Source organism: Trachypithecus francoisi, unplaced genomic scaffold (assembly GCF_009764315.1).
Source record: "Trachypithecus francoisi isolate TF-2019V2 unplaced genomic scaffold, Tfra_2.0 Lachesis_group7, whole genome shotgun sequence".
In the NCBI taxonomy this organism is placed as follows: domain Eukaryota; kingdom Metazoa; phylum Chordata; class Mammalia; order Primates; family Cercopithecidae; genus Trachypithecus; species Trachypithecus francoisi.
In genome coordinates this window covers 85,252,696-85,271,832 of record NW_022681472.1, presented here as the reverse complement: position 1 = coordinate 85,271,832, position 19,137 = coordinate 85,252,696, and the positions used below count along the sequence as shown (strand labels likewise).

Below are 19,137 nucleotides of genomic sequence, written 5' to 3'. Positions count from 1 at the left end.
ACCTCAATGAAATAGCACTTCATACCCACTGGGATTGTTGTAATTAAAACAAAAAAACTCTTGGTGCGGATGTGGGAAGATTGCAACCTATGCATTGCCAATAGGAATGTAAATGGTGAACTTCTTTGGAAAACAGTTTCGGAATTTCTCAGAAAGTTAAACATAGAATTATTTAAATATGTGTACATGAATATTTATAACAACATTATTTACAATAGACAAAACACGGAAACACCCAAATATCCATCAGCTGATAAAAGGTTAAGCAAAATGTGGTATATCAAAATGGAACATTGTTCAGCCACAATGGCTGAATGTGAATGAAGTATTGATACATGTTACATATGGGTGAACGTTTGTTTATTTTTTTTTTTTTTTGAGACGGAGTCTCGCTCTGTCACCCAGGCTGGAGTGCAGTGGCCGGATCTCCGCTCACTGCAAGCTCCACCTCCCGGGTTTACGCCATTCTCCTGCCTCAGCCTCCCGAGTAGCTGGGACTACAGGCGCCCACCACAGCGCCCGGCTAATTTTTTGTATTTTTAGTAGAGACGGGGTTTCACCGTGATCTCGATCTCCTGACCTTGTGATCCGCCCGCCTCGGCCTCCCAAAGTGCTGGGATTACAGGCGTGAGCCACCGCACCCGGCCTAGGTGAACATTTAAAACATTAATGCTAAGTGAAAGAAGCCAGACACAAAAGATGGCATATATTCACTAACCCAGCAGCTCTCTAAACCCCTTCATTTAGAGGATTTTATAGAGGTTTTATTACATAGGCATGATGATTAAATCATTGACTATTGGTTGGCCCAATCTCCAGCACCTCTGCCCTCCCCGGAGGTGGGAGGAGATGTGGGGGCCGAAAGTTCTGAACCTAGTTGCATGGTTGGTTCTGTAATGAGACTAAAAAGAGATTCCATGAATTGTGTATTATAGTGAGGTGACTAGTACAGAGTAAATACTAAGTTACATGTTAGCTGCCAGTACTGTTACTGTTGTTTATTTTCGAAGATCTTGTTATGTTACAGTAATTTGTAGAGAAAGTGGCTAAGAGATAAATGAGACATCCTCAAGGTAATTTTCCCTTCTGTTTGGAAGATTTATGTGTTAAGTGTAGTGATAGGTAATCAGAATTCACACATGTGCTTCACCTTCCAGTTAACAACACTTTTATCTGTTGTAGCTCATCAGATGCTTCTTGAAACTAGAAAATGTCCACTTTGAAGATGAGCATGCTGTTGTTCAGACAGGTTGAATAACTGCCCAGGGTTACCATGTGTAGATAGTAAAGTTTACAGCCAAAATATAAAATATGATACGGTTTTGACTCCTACGCCTTTTTTTTTTTTTTTTTTTTTTGGAGACAGAAGTCTTGCCACTCTGCCGCCCAGGTGGCAGTACAGTGGCACTATCTCTGCTCACTGCAACCTCTGCCTCCTGGGTTCAAGCCATCCTCCTGCCTCACCCTCCCAAGTAACTAAGACTACAGGTGCACGCAGCCACTCCCAGCTAATTTTTTATTTTTTTATTTTTATTTTGGAGAGACAGTTCTACTGTGTTGCCCAGGCTGGTCTCGAACTCCTGAGCTCAGGCAGTCCGCCCACTTCCACCTCCCAAAGTGTTAGGATTACGGGCGTGAGCCACCACGCCTGGCCTTTTTTTTCTTTCTTTTTGAGTCAGAGTTTCACTCTGTCACCCAGGCTGGAGTGCAGTGGTACAATCATAGCTTACTGCAGCCTCAACCTCCTGCGTTCAAGTGATCCACCCACCTCAGTCTCCCAAGTAGCTGGGACTACTGGTATGTACCACTACTCCCGGCTAATTTTTGTATTTTTTGTAGAAACAGGGCTTCACCACGTTGCCCAGGCTGATCTCAAACTCCTGGGCTCAAGCAATCCTGCCTCAGCCTCCCAAAGTGCTGGTATTACAGGCATGAACCACGTGTGCAGTAGCCCTTGCCTGTGCACTGAACTAGGACCAGCTAAAACAGAAGAGAGAAAGGAGGAACAGAGAAGCCACTGCCTTCTGTGAAATGTTTTGGCAGGTCGTGGTGGCTCTCTGTCTACCCTGTCCACAGCTGGAACTATGACCCTCAAGGAGAAGAGAATGAAGCTCAGAGGGACAATGCAGATGACAGCAGGTCACCCTTTGCTTTTTATGTTGTCACTAATACATTGCTAATGACTGCCATGGTTATTTTATTCTTCTCCTACAACTCGTCCTCCTTTCCTGCTCCTATTTCTTACCAAAACTAGAACTTGGCCCTCCCTAAAATGACTTTCTGCAAGGGGCTCACCTCCAAATTGTTCATCCCAGACAAAATGTAGATTCTTGAATTTTGTTTTACCTGAGTGAGACATGATATCCTTAAGAAAAAAATTAGAAACTGAAGTTAAGGAAGAATTTTAAAAAGCCTATAATCTCCTCACTTAGATGATTGCTAGATTCACGTATCTGGTTTGTTTTGTTTATAAAAATGGGATTATGCTACTGATTAAAGCAATTATTACATTGATTTTTCTTTGTCTCTGGGTGTGTAACAGTCTGAATAATTGAAGCAGAAGGAAAGTAAATTTGTTTGGAGTCTTCAACCTTGTAGTTGGCAGGAATTTTCATTTTTATCAATGCCGTTTCAAACTAAAACAGTTCCGTCTTTCTCCCTAAAATTTATAATGTGTTCTTCAGTATTTCTTTTGTGCTATTCAGATATTTGCTTATTCTTTATCTAGAGTGGTGTTGTCCAGTAGAACTTTCTGCTGTGGTAGGAATGTTCATATTCTCTACCATCTATATGGTACCCATTGGCCACACATGGCTACTGAGCGCTTGAAATATGGCTTGTGAGACCTCAGGAACAGGATTTTTCATTTCATTTTTAATAACCACGTGAGACTAGTGGCTACCATATTGGAAAACACAGATCTAGAGCATTCTCATTGAAACTCACCTTAAAAAAAAATTGGGACGAGATGTAATTAGTGTTCTCTTATTTAAAAAAAATGTTTGTTTCAATAGTTTCTGGAGTACAGGAGGCTTTTGGTTACATGATTAAGTTCTTTAGTGGTGATTTCTGGGATCTTGGTATACCTGTCACCCAAGCGAAACTCACATTTTTTTTAAGCATAATGATTAAATTCCCTTTATGTTGAAAGTGAAAATGAAATACCTTTTCAAAAATATCTACAAAGAATCTGTATCCCTCTGCAGAGGAAACAGTTCCTTATATGATAAAGTTATGCAGCTCCAGGGAAGAGAATGATTTCCTGAACACATGCTAACTGCTCCACCCTTTGCTGGGTGGTTTCACATGTCCTATCTGTATTATTTGCCCATTTACACATGAGCAAACTGAGGCCAAGAGAAGTTAAATGACTTGCCAGAACACAGATTCTTGGTCATAATCATCTGACCCCAAAGCCGTTGCTTTTTCTGTTATAAAGAAGTCCTGACAACATCCATCTTAAATTTAAGTGCTCTACCTTCAGAACTTTTCTCCAGAAATTACTTAAGTGCAGTATCAGAGACTGAAACTGATTTTGCTATGATTAACTTAGTACCCATACTTTTAACTCGTGGGCATATATCCCTTCCTTGATGTAGAAGATGCTGGTTTCAGGTTAACACTTATGGATGTCCTGGCCTGCTCTGTGCAGAACATTGCTAACCTCTCTAGGTCTGGCACTTAGGCCTGGGCACACGTATTCAACAAAGCCACTGCTTTGACTATCAGGTCTAGAGAATACTGCTTATGGGGTAGCAGCTGAGATGAGTCTTGATAAAAGAGAGTTTAGCAGGCAGGTTGATATGGTTTGAATCCATGTCCCCATCCAAATCTCATCTTGAATTGTAATCTCCATAATCCTCACATGTCAAGGGCGGGAACAGGTGGAGTTAACTGAGTCATGGGGGCAGTTTCCCCATGCTGTTCTCTTGATAATGAGTGAGTCTCACAGGATCTGATGGCTTTTTAAGTGTCTGGCATTTCTCCTGCTGGCATTATTCTCTCTCCTGCCGCCCTGTGAAGAGATGCCTTCTGCCATGGTTGTAAGTTTCCTGAGGCCTCCCTAGCCATGTGGAACTGTGAGTCAATTAAGCCTCTTTTCTTTATAAATTACCCAGTCTTGGGTATTTCTTCATAGCAACATGAGAATGTACTACTACACAGGTATAGAGGGGAAGGGCATTCCAGGCAGAGGGAATAGCGTATGCAAAGGCTGAAGTGGGGAAGGATGGATTGAAAAGAACAAGCAACTAGAAATAATGTAGCATGGCTAGACCTTGGAGTTTTTAAGGGAAAATGGTAGGAAACAAAACTGAGAAGTATTCAAGGGTCAGAACATAAACTTAAAATTCTATACTGAGAAGTTTAACTTGCATCGCTATAGGCAGTATCGAAAACCCAAATGCTAGAAAGTAAGGGTTTAGGCCAGATTTTAAAGGTGGCTCACACCTTTAATCTCCGCACTCCGGGAGACCAAGGAGGACAGATTACTTGAGTCCAGGAGTTCGAGACCAGCCCAAGCAATGTGGCAAAACCTCATCTTTACAAAAACAATAATTAGCCAGGCATGGTGGGGTGCACCTATAGTCCCAACTACTCAGGAGGCTGAGATGGGAGGATCACTTGAGCCGAGGAAGTCGAGGCTTCAGTGAACCACTGCACTCCAGTGTGGGTGACAGAATGAGACCCTGCCAAGAGAGAGAGAGAAAGAGAGAGATGAGGCTTTATATGTGTTCATGTGTTTTTCAGTTAAATGGTTAACCAAAAGGCCCTTTTTTCCTCTCATCGCTGTTGCTGAAAAACTTTCCAAAGGTAGTATTTTTCTTCCTTATTTCAGTAATGTTTTTGTGCCAAAGATATCAGCCTTAAAAAATGTTGGAACTTGTAGGATTTCAGTAATCACTCTGCAGGCCACTTCTAATAGTCTCTATTATTGCCACTGAATATACATATTAAGCTTAAAATATGGCTTTTAAGATACGCCTCAAGCTGGGCGCAGTGACTCACACCTGTAATCCCAGCATTTTGGGAGGCCGAGGTGGGGGGATCACTTGAGGTCAGGAGTTCAAGACCAGCCTGATCAACTTGGTGAAACCCCATCTCTACTGAAATACAAAAATTAGCCTGGTGTGGTGGCAGGTACCTGTAGTCCCACCTACCCGGGAGACAGAGGTTTCAGTGAACTGAGATCACACCACTGTACTCCAGCCTGGGCAACAAAGTGAGACTCCATCCCAAAAAAAAAAAGATATGCCTTAAAATGTCTTGATATTGCTTCATTCAGTCTGCTTTGTGGGCCCACTGTGATAGGGAGATGAGACAGTCCTCATGCTCAAGGTCCTCATTGTTTGTAGGGAGACAGCAAAACAGATAGTGTTTTGAGAAATAATCTGCTGAGGGGGCATGGTTAGAGAAGCTTCCAATAGGGCAGATAAAATTAAAAACACGTTTCCTGAGGTATATTGTGTATTTCTCTAAACTGATGCCAGAGACTGGGTTCCTGAGTAGAAGTGTACCACCTGAGACAAGAAATCTTCACTTGCTGGTAAAGAGCTTGGATCAGAATCTGGCAGACCTGGATCTGAATTCCACCAGCTCTGCTGCTTACTGGCTGCAACTTGAACAAGTTTTATACATACTCTGTACCTCAGTTTTACAAATGGTGATGAGATTGAAGTGCTTTAATCCGTTAGGGTTGTGTACATGAAATCACTTGTGTGAAGTGTTTAGTGCAGTGCTGGGTATGTGTTGAATGCTCCACAGGTATTAATTCTTGTTTTTCAGGTGAAATCATGCAACCATGTGTTGTAGGATAAAGCTTTCCAAACCCGTTGATATTATTACTTTGAAATCTTGTGTTTCAAATATATGTTGGAACACAGGGATCTTTGAGGAACTGAATGAATTTTGACTTTTCTCCTTCCTTTATCTGTAGTTCCATAATATTTCTCCTTAGAGTGTCCAGATCAACCTCATGATACTCTACTGGTTAATGTGTCTTTCTCTCTCCTTCGAATTCAAATATGGTTTAACTGGGAGGAACTGTTCTATGTATAGATGCATATGCACATTATGAAATCACTGTTTTGGGACTGCAACTGTAATTTCCAGTGTCCTTGTGATATCTTCTATCGAATGTCAACTGGTAGCCATAATTTGTTTGTTGGTACATCTTTATAAAATACCATAATTAGTTTTATAACTGTCTTGTATAGATAAATCCATAGAGAATGAGTATGTATATATAGATATGTGTATTTTAAGATTTTGTAGGTTATTATAGTTCCTTTTTTTATTTCCACATAAGGAAACAAATATTCTTTTTTTATATACTGGTGGTAAATCTCTGATTTTTTTAATTGTAGTTTCTTTCAAGATGGCTTGAAAACAGCTGATAAGTTGAAACAGTACATTGAAAAACTGGCTGCTGATTTATATAATGTAAGTTCTTTATAAAATACATGCAATTTAACTTGCTTTCATGGATAAGTATCAGTAAATTTGAAATCTGTATTAGAAAGGTGTTAAAAGCAGAAAAGATTAAATGATATGTCTGTACAGGCCCTAGGGCAGATAACCCTTCAGTTTAAGTCAGAGAAGTCATCAATGGTCAAACACTGCAGAGTCCTTCTGGGGCCATAAGAGGATCAGGGAGGGGAGTATGTAGCCATCAGTTCCAGATGGTTCTCCATTTACAATTCAGTTAGCATCACATTTGAGTGTTCCTTGGTCAGCAGTTGCAGAAAGAATGTATGATTGTGGAAGGATAAAAATTGACTCTGAATAGACAAATTTATAGGGGTTTTTGGGTTTTTGTTTGTTTGTTTTTTCAGACAGAGTCTCACTCTGTCACTCAGGCTGGAGTACAGTGCGCGATCTTGGCTCACTGCAATCTCCTCCGCCTTCTGGGCTCAAATGATTCTCGTGCCTCAGCCTTTTGGTAGAGATGGGGTTTCACTGTGTTGCCCAGACTGGTCTTGACCTCCTGAACTCAAGTGATCCACCTGCCTTGAGATCCCAAAGTGCTGGAATTACAAGCGTGAGCCACCACGCCTTTCATTTATAAGGGTTTTTGTTTGTTTGTTTTTGCATATTTTATATTATCTCTCTTTTTTTAGTGTCTAGGTCTAAATGTATATTTTAGAAATGGTAAAGTTGTTGCCCAAAAATCATTTGGTGGTAAATAAAAGCATATATATTATAAGTATGAGTAAATATCCTCAATAAAGTTTTAGAATTACAAATAATGCCTTTTATATAACTTTAAAAATGCATAGCTCTGTATTATTTTCTGATTTTCTTTTAGTAGTTAACATGGTTCAGGTTACAGTTAAGTCCCAAGTGGTTAAAAAAAGCAGCACGATCCTTCGTGCCCATTCCATGCTGTGTAAACTTTGATGTATGCATTGGCCCATTAGACTCCTGCTCATTCTTAGGATTCTCTCCTGGACCATTTAATCACATCATGGTATTTTCATTACCACCCTTTGAAAAACCAGAAGCAAATAACCTCAATGATATTTCTTAAGCTGTTTAGAATAGTACTTCAGAGTTAACTGTCTAGCTTAGATACGTTATTTAATAAGAATGCATGTTACGTTATTCACTAATTTCAAAACCCACTGGTACTTTTATAAGATGAGAAATCCCGTATCAAAAATGAGACAGTGTAAAGGACTTTTAGTAAGAAAACCAACTATAATAGAATTGTTTGATGAGTGGTATTTTTGTATAAATTAAACTCTGCCTATAAAAGTGTAAATGGTAAGTAATAGAAGTAATTTTTTTTCATAGATAAAACAGACCCAGGATGAAGAAAAGAAACAGCTAACTGCACTCCGAGACTTAATAAAATCCTCTCTTCAACTTGATCAGAAAGAAGTAAGTGGTTTACATGTTTACAACAGGGCTAACAGTATAAGGTAAGGCTGCTTGTAATACCCTTTGTGTTTCCTGATCTGCAAGACAGGCACCGTGATATATAATATACAAGTATGTAAGCGCCATGTAGAAACTCTATTTTAGTTCCTTTTCCTTCCTTGTAGGAAAGATGTTCTGGTTGTCCAATTCCATGACTCTGGATTTTTTTTTTTCTTTTTTCTTTACTTTTTTGAGACAGAATCTCACGCTGTCACTCAGGCTAGAGTGCGGGGGACACAATTATGGCTCACTGCAGCCTTGACCTCAAGCATTCCTTCCACCTCAGCCTCCCGGGTAGCTGGGACTACAGGCACATGCCACCGCACCTGGATAATTTTTGTATTTTTTGTAGAGATGGAGTTTGACCGTGTTACCTTGGCTGGTCTTGAACTGCTGTACTCAAGCAATTCTCCCACCTCAGCCTCCCAAAATTCTGGGATTACAGACATGAGCCACTGTGTCCAGCCCCATGACTATAGATTTTCAATCCTAGTTTTGAAGACACGCACTTCGGGAGTGTATGCTGAAACATAGTTAGCACATTCTACAGCTGTCCTCTTTAGACCACTTCTGTCTTTCTGGGCAGCCAAAACAGGCATGCCTCATTTGCCGGGGAAATATTTTGATGCAGAATCCTATAGAAGCTTTGCCCCTCAATTAGGAAATTTGAGGTGAGATGGTCCTTGGATATTGAAAGAGTATAGAATGCATGGTAGAGGCTGGATGATTGCAGTACAGAACCTTAATTATAAATATCATTTGTTCAAACATTTCACTAACACCTACTGTGTTCCAGGCACAGTTCTAGGTACCAAGCTTTAGTCCCTTCCATCCAGGAGCTCATTATCGAGTCAGCTATATGAACAATCCATCATGCCTAAAGGGGTGTTGATGCTGTTAGAGATACATTGGAAGGTGACTGCAGCCAAAGACAGAAACCTAAAAGACCCAGAGATGGAAAACTCACCAGCATATTCAAGGGGCTGCAGACATTTTGGGGCAGGGTGGGTGGAGGAGTCAGAAATGCAGTTTCTGAGGTAAAAACTCAGACCTGACTATGGAGGACCTTGGGTGTTGCACTAAGGGACATAGACTTCATGATAAGGATAAATTAAATAGTAAGCACCATTTGTTTTCTGGGAGAAATTAAAAATGTGCCTGTTTTTGTTATGAAATTATTACGGGTTAAATTTAAGAGCAGTGGCTCACTCCTGTAATCCAGATCCACCTTGGAGGCCAAGGTGGGAGGATCACTTGAACCCAGGAGTTTGAGACCAGCCTAGGCAACAAAGTAAGACCCTGTCTCTACAAAAAATTTTGAAAAATTAGCCACGCATCGGTGGCATGTGCCTGTAGTCCCAGCTGCTAGGGAAGCTGAGGTGGAAGAATCCCTTGAGTCCAGGAAGTGGAGGCTGCAGTAAGCTGTATTTGTGTCACTGCCCTCCAGCCTGGGCAATGAAGCAAGACCCTGCCTCAAACAAACAAACAAAAAGTAAGAGCAATATTTAATAGTAATAACATGAAATATAACATGATTATAGTTAGTTTTTAAATACTATTGCATAACAATAGCAAGTTCACTTATTTTAATTTCTAAAATTTCTGAAAGGGGTTTATGAGTCTAAAACAAAGCAACTCCCATAAAACATGGGAAGCCCTGCACTAGTGACACTAATCTTTTAAAGCAACCCTGAAGGTTTTCTTTATTGAGTGAATATAAGCCTCTCTTTTTCTGATTCTCCAAATTCAGTTTTTGTAGATGCATTGGGGATTGGTCAAGTGAGAGAAGTCTATAGCACTGTAACACTAGGCATCTGCTAACCTGTGGAGTAGGCAGAGTGGCCAGGAACATGTGTGTACGCTAAGGCAATTTCTGCATCCATGTCATTCAGAGTCTTAGGCAGTGACTGCACCTGTGGTTTGAGGCCTCTGACTGTGATTTACGAGAACTTCCAAGTATTAGACCCCCAGTAGACTTCAGACTGAAACATAGATATGCCATGCTCTTTGAAGGTGCTTATTACTGACAAATAAATCTTAGGAGAAACGTGGTCTCTTTGAATGATTTCTCAGTGTAAGAGCATTAAAAAGACCCAGGTAGAAGGGAGTACAGGGTGGTAGATTTCAGTCTTGGGAGAAAATTGTGAGGTTTTTGGGGGGTTTTTTTGTTTATTGTTGTTTTACTTACTGGTATGTACTTAACCACTCCCTACCTTTGTTTTGTCACACGGTATTACCTCTTTCCTACATACGGAAGCTTTCTTGAAAAATAGAGGAAGACTATTAACAACCCGTTTTTGTTTTGCATGGAGACATAAGTATTCTGCTCATGCTAGCTAAAGAGCAAAGTTGCATATAAGCCAAAGGAATGTGTACATGATGAAATGCACATGATTTGATTTAATCCCACCCCAGATTAATAAACGATGAGTTTTCATTAGTACCTTGTCCACAGTTTTACAAGTAATAAATTGATCTTTCACAACATTCCTATTCCTTTCTCATGCTGTTTATCATCACTCATTGCAGAATATGTTTAGAAGGTAGTGATTTTTCATGACTGAGATTAAATGTGAGAGGCGACCATCCACAGAGAAGTTCTGACCATGGTACTATTTGAAAAGAATGTCAAGTAATCTTAAAGATTAACTGAGGAATCAAAAGCACCCAACAAATCATTTAGCCTACTCACCCCCACCGGGTTCTAACTTGGCTCCGTTAAAGGAAGTTCCAAGAATTTTAGTTGTAAGTAGGATCCCTGGAATTTTGGTAAACTCATATTTTTTTTCTATTCTTAAGTTTTTATTGTCTTAGCAAATAAATGTTCTATGAAATTATATTAAGTTTTTATAATAGCTTAATCTACAAAAGAACTATTTGCTACATAACTGTTTTTAGAGTTGAAAGTAGGTTTTTGTTTTGGGTTTTTTTGAGACGGAGTCTCTGTCACCCAGACTGGAGTGCAGAAGTGCAAATCTCACTCACTGCAGCCTCTGCTCCCCAGGTTCAAGTGATTCTCGTGCCTCAGCTTCCCAAGTAGCTGGGACTACAGGCATGCACCACCGTGCCTGGCTAATTTTTACATTTTTAGCAGAGACGGGGTTCACCCTGTTGGCCAGGCTGGTCTCGAACTCCTCAAGTGACCTCAAGTGATCTGCCCACTTCAGCCTCCCAAAGTGCTGTGATTACAGGCATGAGCTACTGCGCCTGGCCTGAAAGTATTTTAAATGGTGATAAGTAATATTTAGGATATACAGAATTACTCCAAAAATTACACCTTTTTTGTTTGAGTTCACTTATGAACTGTCTTAAAACCCCATCACATTATGGTTTGCAAGTCTGACAGATTCTGTGTTTCTGTTCTACTCATGTCACAGTATCTGTCATGTAGCCTGATACCGGAAAACTATTCAAATATTTAGAAAAATGGAACAGAAGGAATCTTTTGCCCACTCCATTCATACCTTGCATTAGAAATTTTAGGCTTCTGTAGTAGAGGTTTAGTTTTAAATTGGATACCAGAAACATTTATAGCCCCATTAAATGAATGAGTGTGTAATTGCTTGCACTTTTAAAAGATTTGAGACTCTACCTCTTAATAATACATTTTATACATTAATAAGGTTTTCAAATAAAAAAGTGATATGTCTGTACTGCTAATAGAGAATAGGAAATTAAAAAGATTTTAAGTTCATTGTTTATGTTTTATATTTTTGCCCAAATGAGTTTTTCTTTTTCCTGAATACATAGTTAATTTCTGTTACGCTATCAAAGGATCCAGAATGTATTTCATTCCTTCAGTTTGTGTCAGTTTTTAAACTGTTATTAATGTTAATAAATCTCCAGTATCTACTTTCTCAGAAAAGAAAATCCTCTTTTCATTTGTCTAGAGTGCCCTGCTTAGCAAGCTGAATGGCCATCATTTCTCAAAGTGCACAAGTAATAATTGGTGTGACTTTATTAAACCATGAAACTGATTCATAGTGAATTTAGGATTGTTGATACTAAACTTCTGAAACATACTGCTTCCTTCCTGCTCAGTTTAATGAGGTCAAAGCCTGGAGTTTAGCCACTTTATTCATCTTTAAAAGCATATTAGTTTGATGTAAAGCAAGGCCCATTCAATCTCAGAGTTTGTTATTCAGAATTTGTTTACTTAAGCTAGTAATAAATATATAAGGAATGTCTCAATGGTAAATTTACAGAATGTAATCGTTTTTATAAGTTGTTAGCATCTGAATCCTTGTATGAAAGAAGTATTTTTATTTTTTAAACTGAGTGTTTTATTTTAAAGATTAGCAGAGGTTAAGATTAGAGATACATAGTTGTTTATTTATGATTGAGTACCTAGTAGTGAGACATCCATTTTTGTTTTTGTTTTTTTGTTTCCTGCCACATGTGGGAGCCATTCTCTGATGGAGGAAAGGCGTGAAAGGCTTGAGAGAGATCTCTTTGTCACAGGCCTTTGCCAGCTCCAATATAATACATGTGGCAGTGTTAGGCCCATTTGAAAACTTAACAAATGTGCCAAAAAGAAAACTACCATGAGGGATACATAGTTTTAAAGCATTCGGACAGACCTAGGAATTACATGGGCAGATGAAGAGAAGTCTAGTTCTGTAACAAGGGTTCCAAGGAAGATGGTTGTGAGTGAGCACCAGTATACAGGGAGATTTTAGATTTTGTTTTTAATGTTTCTAGGAGATACAGATAGGGCAGAGATCCCTGACTCCAAATTCATAATTGAGTAATTTTCATGTGATTTTGTTGGATTAAAGCAGAAAGCCCTGTGGATTTCTTTAATCCCTGCCTCTTGTTTTGTCCCATGCCTCTCAGTTCCCTGCAACCCGATCCATTTTTCTTCATTAGCATTATGAACACACTGCTGCCTCTCTTAAAAAAGAAAAAAAAAATCCTATTACTACTGTTGTTACTGAGGACTGTTGCTGGAGGTATTGGTAGGGGAGGGCTTCTCTTCTTGCTTGTCTGATATTTAGTACAGTCCCTCAGTCCTACCTCCATTTAGAAAGTGTGAGAATATCTTTTAGGGAGGACTTAGTGAACCACATTACTATGGAATTCAAGACTATAGGCCCTGATTAAAAGTGAACATTTAGGTCAGGCATGGTGCTCACATCTGTAATCCCAGCACCCTGGAAGGCCAAAGCAGGAGAATTGCTTGTGTCCAGGAGTTCAAGACCAGCCTGGGCAACATAGTGAAACGCCATCCCTACAAAAAAGCAAAAATTAGCCCAACAAGGTAGCACACACCTGTAGTCCCAGCTACTCAGAAGGCTGAGGTGAGAGAGTCATTTCAGTTTGGGAGGTTGAGGCTGCAGTGAGCTGTGATCACCTGTTGCATTCAGCCTGGGCAACAAAGCAAGACACTGTCTCAAAAATATACATATATATTTTTTAAAAGGAAATATTTAGGGAGAATTTTGCAAGAAAATCCTAGATTCAAGTCCATATCCCATCTCTCCCAAATAATTAATCTTGTCCAATTAAAGGTTTCATATGGAGGGAATCTGGCCAGTTATAAACAGATAAATTATTCAAATAGAAAATAACTCAAGTTTGTAACCTCTTTAATGTGAGTCAGCTTGCCTGGTTAAGTGTACAGTAAGCTCCCAGTAACCTACACAAGAGAGCAGGACAGTGATATGGTGAGAGTGTGAGCATCCGTGTCAAAGCCAGGGCTTATGTTGTATACTCAGGATCCTTAATACCTGGCTTTTAGGAGGTATTCAGGACATGCTTTTGAACACAGAATCTATCATGTATAGAATAGCCTTACAAAGGTACATTGTCCTAGAGATTTTCCTTTGACTATTACTTACATTAATTTTGCATCACTGAACATACATTACTTGGTCCAAAAAGATCCTGAGTGTCAGAAAGAAGCCATCCTGGCCTTAAAGGTATTTTGTACACAGGTCAATAAATAGCCAGTGATTGGTTCAGCTTACCTCGACACTATCACATTTCAGGTGTTGTTTATGAACTGGATATATTTAAGTTCTTTTCCCTTGGGGAAAAAATATAAAAAAGTCCTGCTGCAATTTTTGGCTGTTACTAGATTTTCTGAATAATTCATTTTGGGTTTCACTGAGGTATTGATTCCCTATACATATGCATTTGAGGTTTGTCATCCATTTTATCTTGGTGAAATATGTGTGTGCCTGATGTTCGTCTATTTAGCCATGTTTCTGTTCTCACGCCATATGACCTGAAATAAAACCTGATAAATACAGACTTTTGATTGTCCTATCACCCAAAGTTTATCCTGAATCTAGAGGTGTATGTGTTTTCTGGTATTATCTTTACAGTGATGTTTTCTGTGTACATTATATAAAATGCTTAAATTATGGATAATATTTTCAATGAAATTAACTATATTTTCAAATGTTCTGCCTTTTTTCTCTGTTGCTTTTTCCCTTCCTGATCGAAGTCTAGGAGAGTAAGTCAATACTTTTTATGAGAATATATTGTCCTACTTGTATGTCTAAAGACCATGTTCTCATTCTGCAGTTCGACGTTGTTGATTTTATTTCTTACATTTTCAAAATGTAATGGCTGTTTCTAGTCATGTAGTCCTTAGAAACTATGGTTAAGTATCAGTGAAGGGCTAATAATAAATCAACCTTTTTTGCATCTGTGTTGTTGGTTTGGTCCTTGTCACCCTCCACGATGACATACACTTTTCACTGCTGTAGAATTGTCTTAATTTTTAAAATGTGGTTATAGGTATATTTTACAGAGCACTAATTACAAAACGAGGAACATAATAATTGTTAAAACCTCACTTAGAAGTTTCCCCTTTTATTTGGGGGTATTTTGGCAGAATGTGTAAAGGGAGAAAGGTACAGCCTAAGGGAAGAACATGTTTGGGTTGCATGGACTTTATTTTGTGGTCCACTTCACTTTTTCGAGTCCCTTCTGTGTTTGCCTCTGCTGCTAGTATAACCTGGATTCAGTCTTACAGTAGTCTGTCTGCCAGTGCATTGTGCTTGTTTGAAATCACTTCAGAGTAGAGCTGGGTTTTGAACTAGAAATCAGAGACCCAGACCCCAGCTCTGCCTCGGACTTGCTTTGTGACTCTAGCAAGTGTTTAGCTGCCCTGTTTCCTCCTCTAAAATAAAGACAAGGACCTGGCAGCTCTTAAAGTTCCATAATTCCCTTAGACCCAGACTAATGCCAAAGGCCCAGTGGCAGAAGAGAGTCAAAGATGTGAGAATTGTCTCCAGTTTTTGTTTAATCTGTGGTTTTTCTTTCCTAGGATTCTCAGAGCCGGCAAGGAGGATACAGCATGCATCAGCTCCAGGGCAATAAGGAATATGGCAGTGAAAAGAAGGGGTACCTACTAAAGAAAAGTGATGGGTATGTATGAGTCCGGCCCAGTATCTCAGTGTGTGATTAACCTAGAAAAGGTTTCCAGCCTCTCATATAGGGAAACACACATACTTTACATTTTGTAATACACTAGCTGCAGACCTTTAGCGCACTGGTGTTCTTCAAGTAAGTCTGAGATTTAACCAACTCTCTTTAGAAGAAACAGTAATTGCTCTGTGGCCCCTAAGTGGCACTTCTGACTTAAAGAGCAATTATAGGAAGGCAGCTACTGAGTAGCACGTGCAGCAGGCAAGTGCTGACCTCATACCTACCCACCTCTCCGCTGTTTTTGTTTTGTTTTGTTTTGTTTTTGAGATGGAGTCTCGCTCTGTCGCCCAGGCTGGAGTGCGGTGGCGCAATCTCGGCTCACTGAAAGCTTTGCCTCCCGGGTTCACACCATTCTCCTGCCTCAGCCTCCCGTGTAGCTGGGACTACAGGCACCTGCCACTACGCCTGGCTAATTTTTTGTATTTTTACTAGAGACAGGGTTTCACCATGTTAGCCAAGGATGGTCTCGATCTCCTGACCTCGTGATCCACCCGCCTCAGCCTCCCAAAGTGCTGGGATTACAGGCGTGAGCCATCACGCCTGGCCCCTCTCCGACTTTTATTCACTACAGTTTTCTCTGCCTGGTTGCCCACCAGGCCACCCAACCTTGGATGTCACCCTTCAGTCCTCTTTTGCCTCTTATATTATAGCCAATCTGGCAAAAGCCATTCTATTTTTAACTGTGAAAGTAATGTACTCTTGCCATCCCCACAGCCCCTGCTCTAGGGTGAGCTGCTGCTGCCATCTCTCTTGGAGTATTCAGTAGCCTCCTAATTGGTCTCTTATCACTCATTCTTCTTTTTCTGCAGTTCACCTTCATACAACAGTTAGAGTAGTCTTTTAAAATCATAAAACACAGGCCGGGCGCGGTGGCTCAAGCCTGTAATCCCAGCACTTTGGGAGGCCGAGACGGGCGGATCACGAGGTCAGGAGATCGAGACCATCCTGGCTAACACGGTGAAACCCCGTCTCTACTAAAAAAATACAAAAAATTAGCCGGGCGAGATGGCGGGCGCCTGTAGTCCCAGCTACTCGGGAGGCTGAGGCGAGAGAATGGCGTAAACCCGGGAGGCGGAGCTTGCAGTGAGCTGAGATCTGGCCACTGCACTCCAGCCTGGGCGACAGAGCGAGACTCCGTCTCAAAAAAAAAAAAAAAAAAAAAAAATCATAAAGCACATGATGTCATTCACCTGCATAAAATACTCCAGTGGCTTCCCTTTACATATAGCTTCTCAACCCTTCCTGTCCCACCTCATCTTGTTCCATTTTCTCCCCTGATCCTGCCACATGAGGCTTCTTTTCTGTTGCTTAAACAAATGATTCTGCTTCACAGTAAGTGCATAAGTAGAATCTTCATTATTCCCTTTAATAGGTTGTCTTTTTGGGGGGAGGGGACAGGGGACAGGATCTTGCTCTGTCTTCCAAGCTGGAGTACAGTGGCACTATCACAGCTCACTGCAGCCTCCCAACTCCTAGGCACAAGTGATTATACCACCTCAGTCTCCTGAATAGCTGGGACTACAGGTACATACCACCATGCTTGGCTGATTTTTTTTTTTTTTTTTTTTAATGTAGACAGGGTCCCCCTTTGTTACCCAGGCTGGTCTTGAACTCCTGGCCTCAAGAAATTCTCCCACCTTGGTCCCCCAAAGTGTTGAGATTACAGGCATGACTCACTGTGCCTGGCCTGTTGTCATTGTTTTTTTAAAAGAAAGCTCTTTGTTTTCTGATTACTTGTGGATATGTACTCCTTGGTTTAATCTGAGACATGTACATTTTTTATTGTAATTTGTTTGTTAAAATTATAAATATTTCTCTTCTGAATTTCTGGGGTCATTGACTGTTTTGCTTATTATTCTATTCATGCATTCAACAGAGATATTTTGAGTCCTATTGTATGTCTAGGACTCACTCTTCTAGGCCCTACAAAGATAGAGCATACAGCATTGAACAAAAGAAAATCTGGTCCTGGTAGAGCTGACATTCTAAAGAAGAAAAGAGACAAAAAATACTCAATATATGGTAGATCAGATGGTAGTTAGTGCTATGGAGAAAAGATCAAGCAAGAGATGCAGGTGGTGTGAGGGATGGCAGTGGTTCTTGCTATCATACAGGTGGTTAGGGAAAACTTTACTGAGTTGATGTTTGAGCAAAGGAAGTGAGAGAAATCTACACAGATACTTGGGAGAAGATGGAGAGTCAAGAGCATGCATCTCATGGTGACAAATACCTGAGAGTTCAGTGTAGCTAGAGTAGTGAGCAAGCCAGGAGGTCATAGGAGTTAAGGTCAGAGGGACAGGGAACCACTCCGTGAGATGAGGAATCATTAGAGGGTTTTGAGCAGAAGAGTGACATAATCCGACATGTTTTAGAAGGTTCTCTCTGACTACCAAGTGAAGCACAGTCATGGAGGGTGAAAGCACAGAAACAAGGAGACCAGTTAGAGGGAGGGCTGCCTCAGAAACTTAGATGGGAGCCGATGGTGAGGCCAGGGGAACTGCAGAAGAGAGGGTAAGAAGTGGTCAATTGTGGATAATGGAGGTAGGGCCAACAGGACTTGCTGATATGGGGTATAGAGAAAGAAAAGCATCCCTAGTACAGCATCTGGCTCATTGTAGAATCAGTTAGCTTAATCCTGCTGTGAAAGTAAAAGGAGAAAAGAAATATCAACTAACAATTCACAGCTTAAAACTGGGTTCTAGAATAGTGACCAAATGCTAGTCCAAACTGCGTGAGATCAAGTGTACATAAATTGTAAATTCCATAGTTTATCTTGCTGAAAAGCCTCAGGCTCAGCTCCTTGTTCTTCCCTGACCATCTGTGGTATAGACATCTCTTGGAAATGTGGTGACCTGTTGTTCTGTCATCAAACGGAAAGTTAATACTGTGTTCCGTTATAAGCAACAGTGTATTATTACATATCTATTGGAGCAAAAGTATAAAAGTCATTTTTTAACACTGCTCGCCCGAAATCACAATGTCCTCCTTGAAATTAGAATTGCCTAATTCTAAGTGAAGCGGTTAAAATCTGTATATCCAAGGAAGATCAACAGTCTTTTCGTAAGTGTTGTGTAGTTCAAACCCTAAAGTGTTCAAGTAAATTATCATCTTGAGAGCCCCTGTGTATGCCAGCCACATGCCCAAGTACCTGCTCACTTGTCTCATTTAACACCTTTTACAGAGAGATTAAATAATTTGAGATCAAACAGACAGTAAGTATGAACACCCAAATTTGAACTGGGTCTTCTAACTTAATGCCAGGGTTATCTCCCCATTGTTTTTCAAAGGGACCACTGCTGCTGTTGATCACTCTAAGGATATGCAAGACATTAACTGGCACAAATTCACCCCCTTGACTTTTGGTCTCTTCCTTCATGTACTCATTCCACACACATATATGAAATACTCTGGTGTATGAGGCAGCCTGCTAGATGCTAGAGGTAAAACATGAATGAGATACGGTCCCCACCCTCACTTTGACTGCAGTCTGTTGGAAAGAGATACAGACAGAGCTGCTGGATCATAGAGTTGGAAAGGAGGTTGGAAGTCAGGTGGTTCCACCTCCTAATAATTGCACAGATAGCAAAGATGAACACTAAGAACCGGGAGTTGCTTGTGATTTCTGTGGAAGAGTAAAAAATTGAAATGCTTATACATGAAAACAGACTCATTTGCAAACAATAACCACTGATATGTCCTGTGATTTTTCTCTGAAGTATTATTTGCATTAGTAATTTTTGACCCTAGCTTCGGAATGCTCTTTATTACTTAAAGAAT

General features: G+C 40.3%; 1 protein-coding gene and 1 non-coding gene across 4 annotated transcripts in view; one reads left to right on the top strand and one right to left on the bottom strand.

Moving 5' to 3' along the window:
* Positions 1 to 19,137, top strand: part of ASAP1 (ArfGAP with SH3 domain, ankyrin repeat and PH domain 1) — a 407,767-nt gene that overhangs the window by 274,100 nt on the left and 114,530 nt on the right. For all 3 annotated transcript variants that reach the window (XM_033203192.1, XM_033203191.1, XM_033203193.1), the window contains 3 exons: positions 6,366 to 6,441; positions 7,795 to 7,881; positions 15,200 to 15,300. In XM_033203192.1, coding sequence (XP_033059083.1) covers positions 6,366 to 6,441; positions 7,795 to 7,881; positions 15,200 to 15,300 — 264 coding nt within the window. The remainder of the gene's footprint in view (positions 1 to 6,365; positions 6,442 to 7,794; positions 7,882 to 15,199; positions 15,301 to 19,137) is intronic.
* On the bottom strand, positions 12,315 to 12,470 carry LOC117079704. The gene has a single exon (XR_004435559.1). It is a non-coding gene; the product is annotated as a small nucleolar RNA SNORA12 (small nucleolar RNA).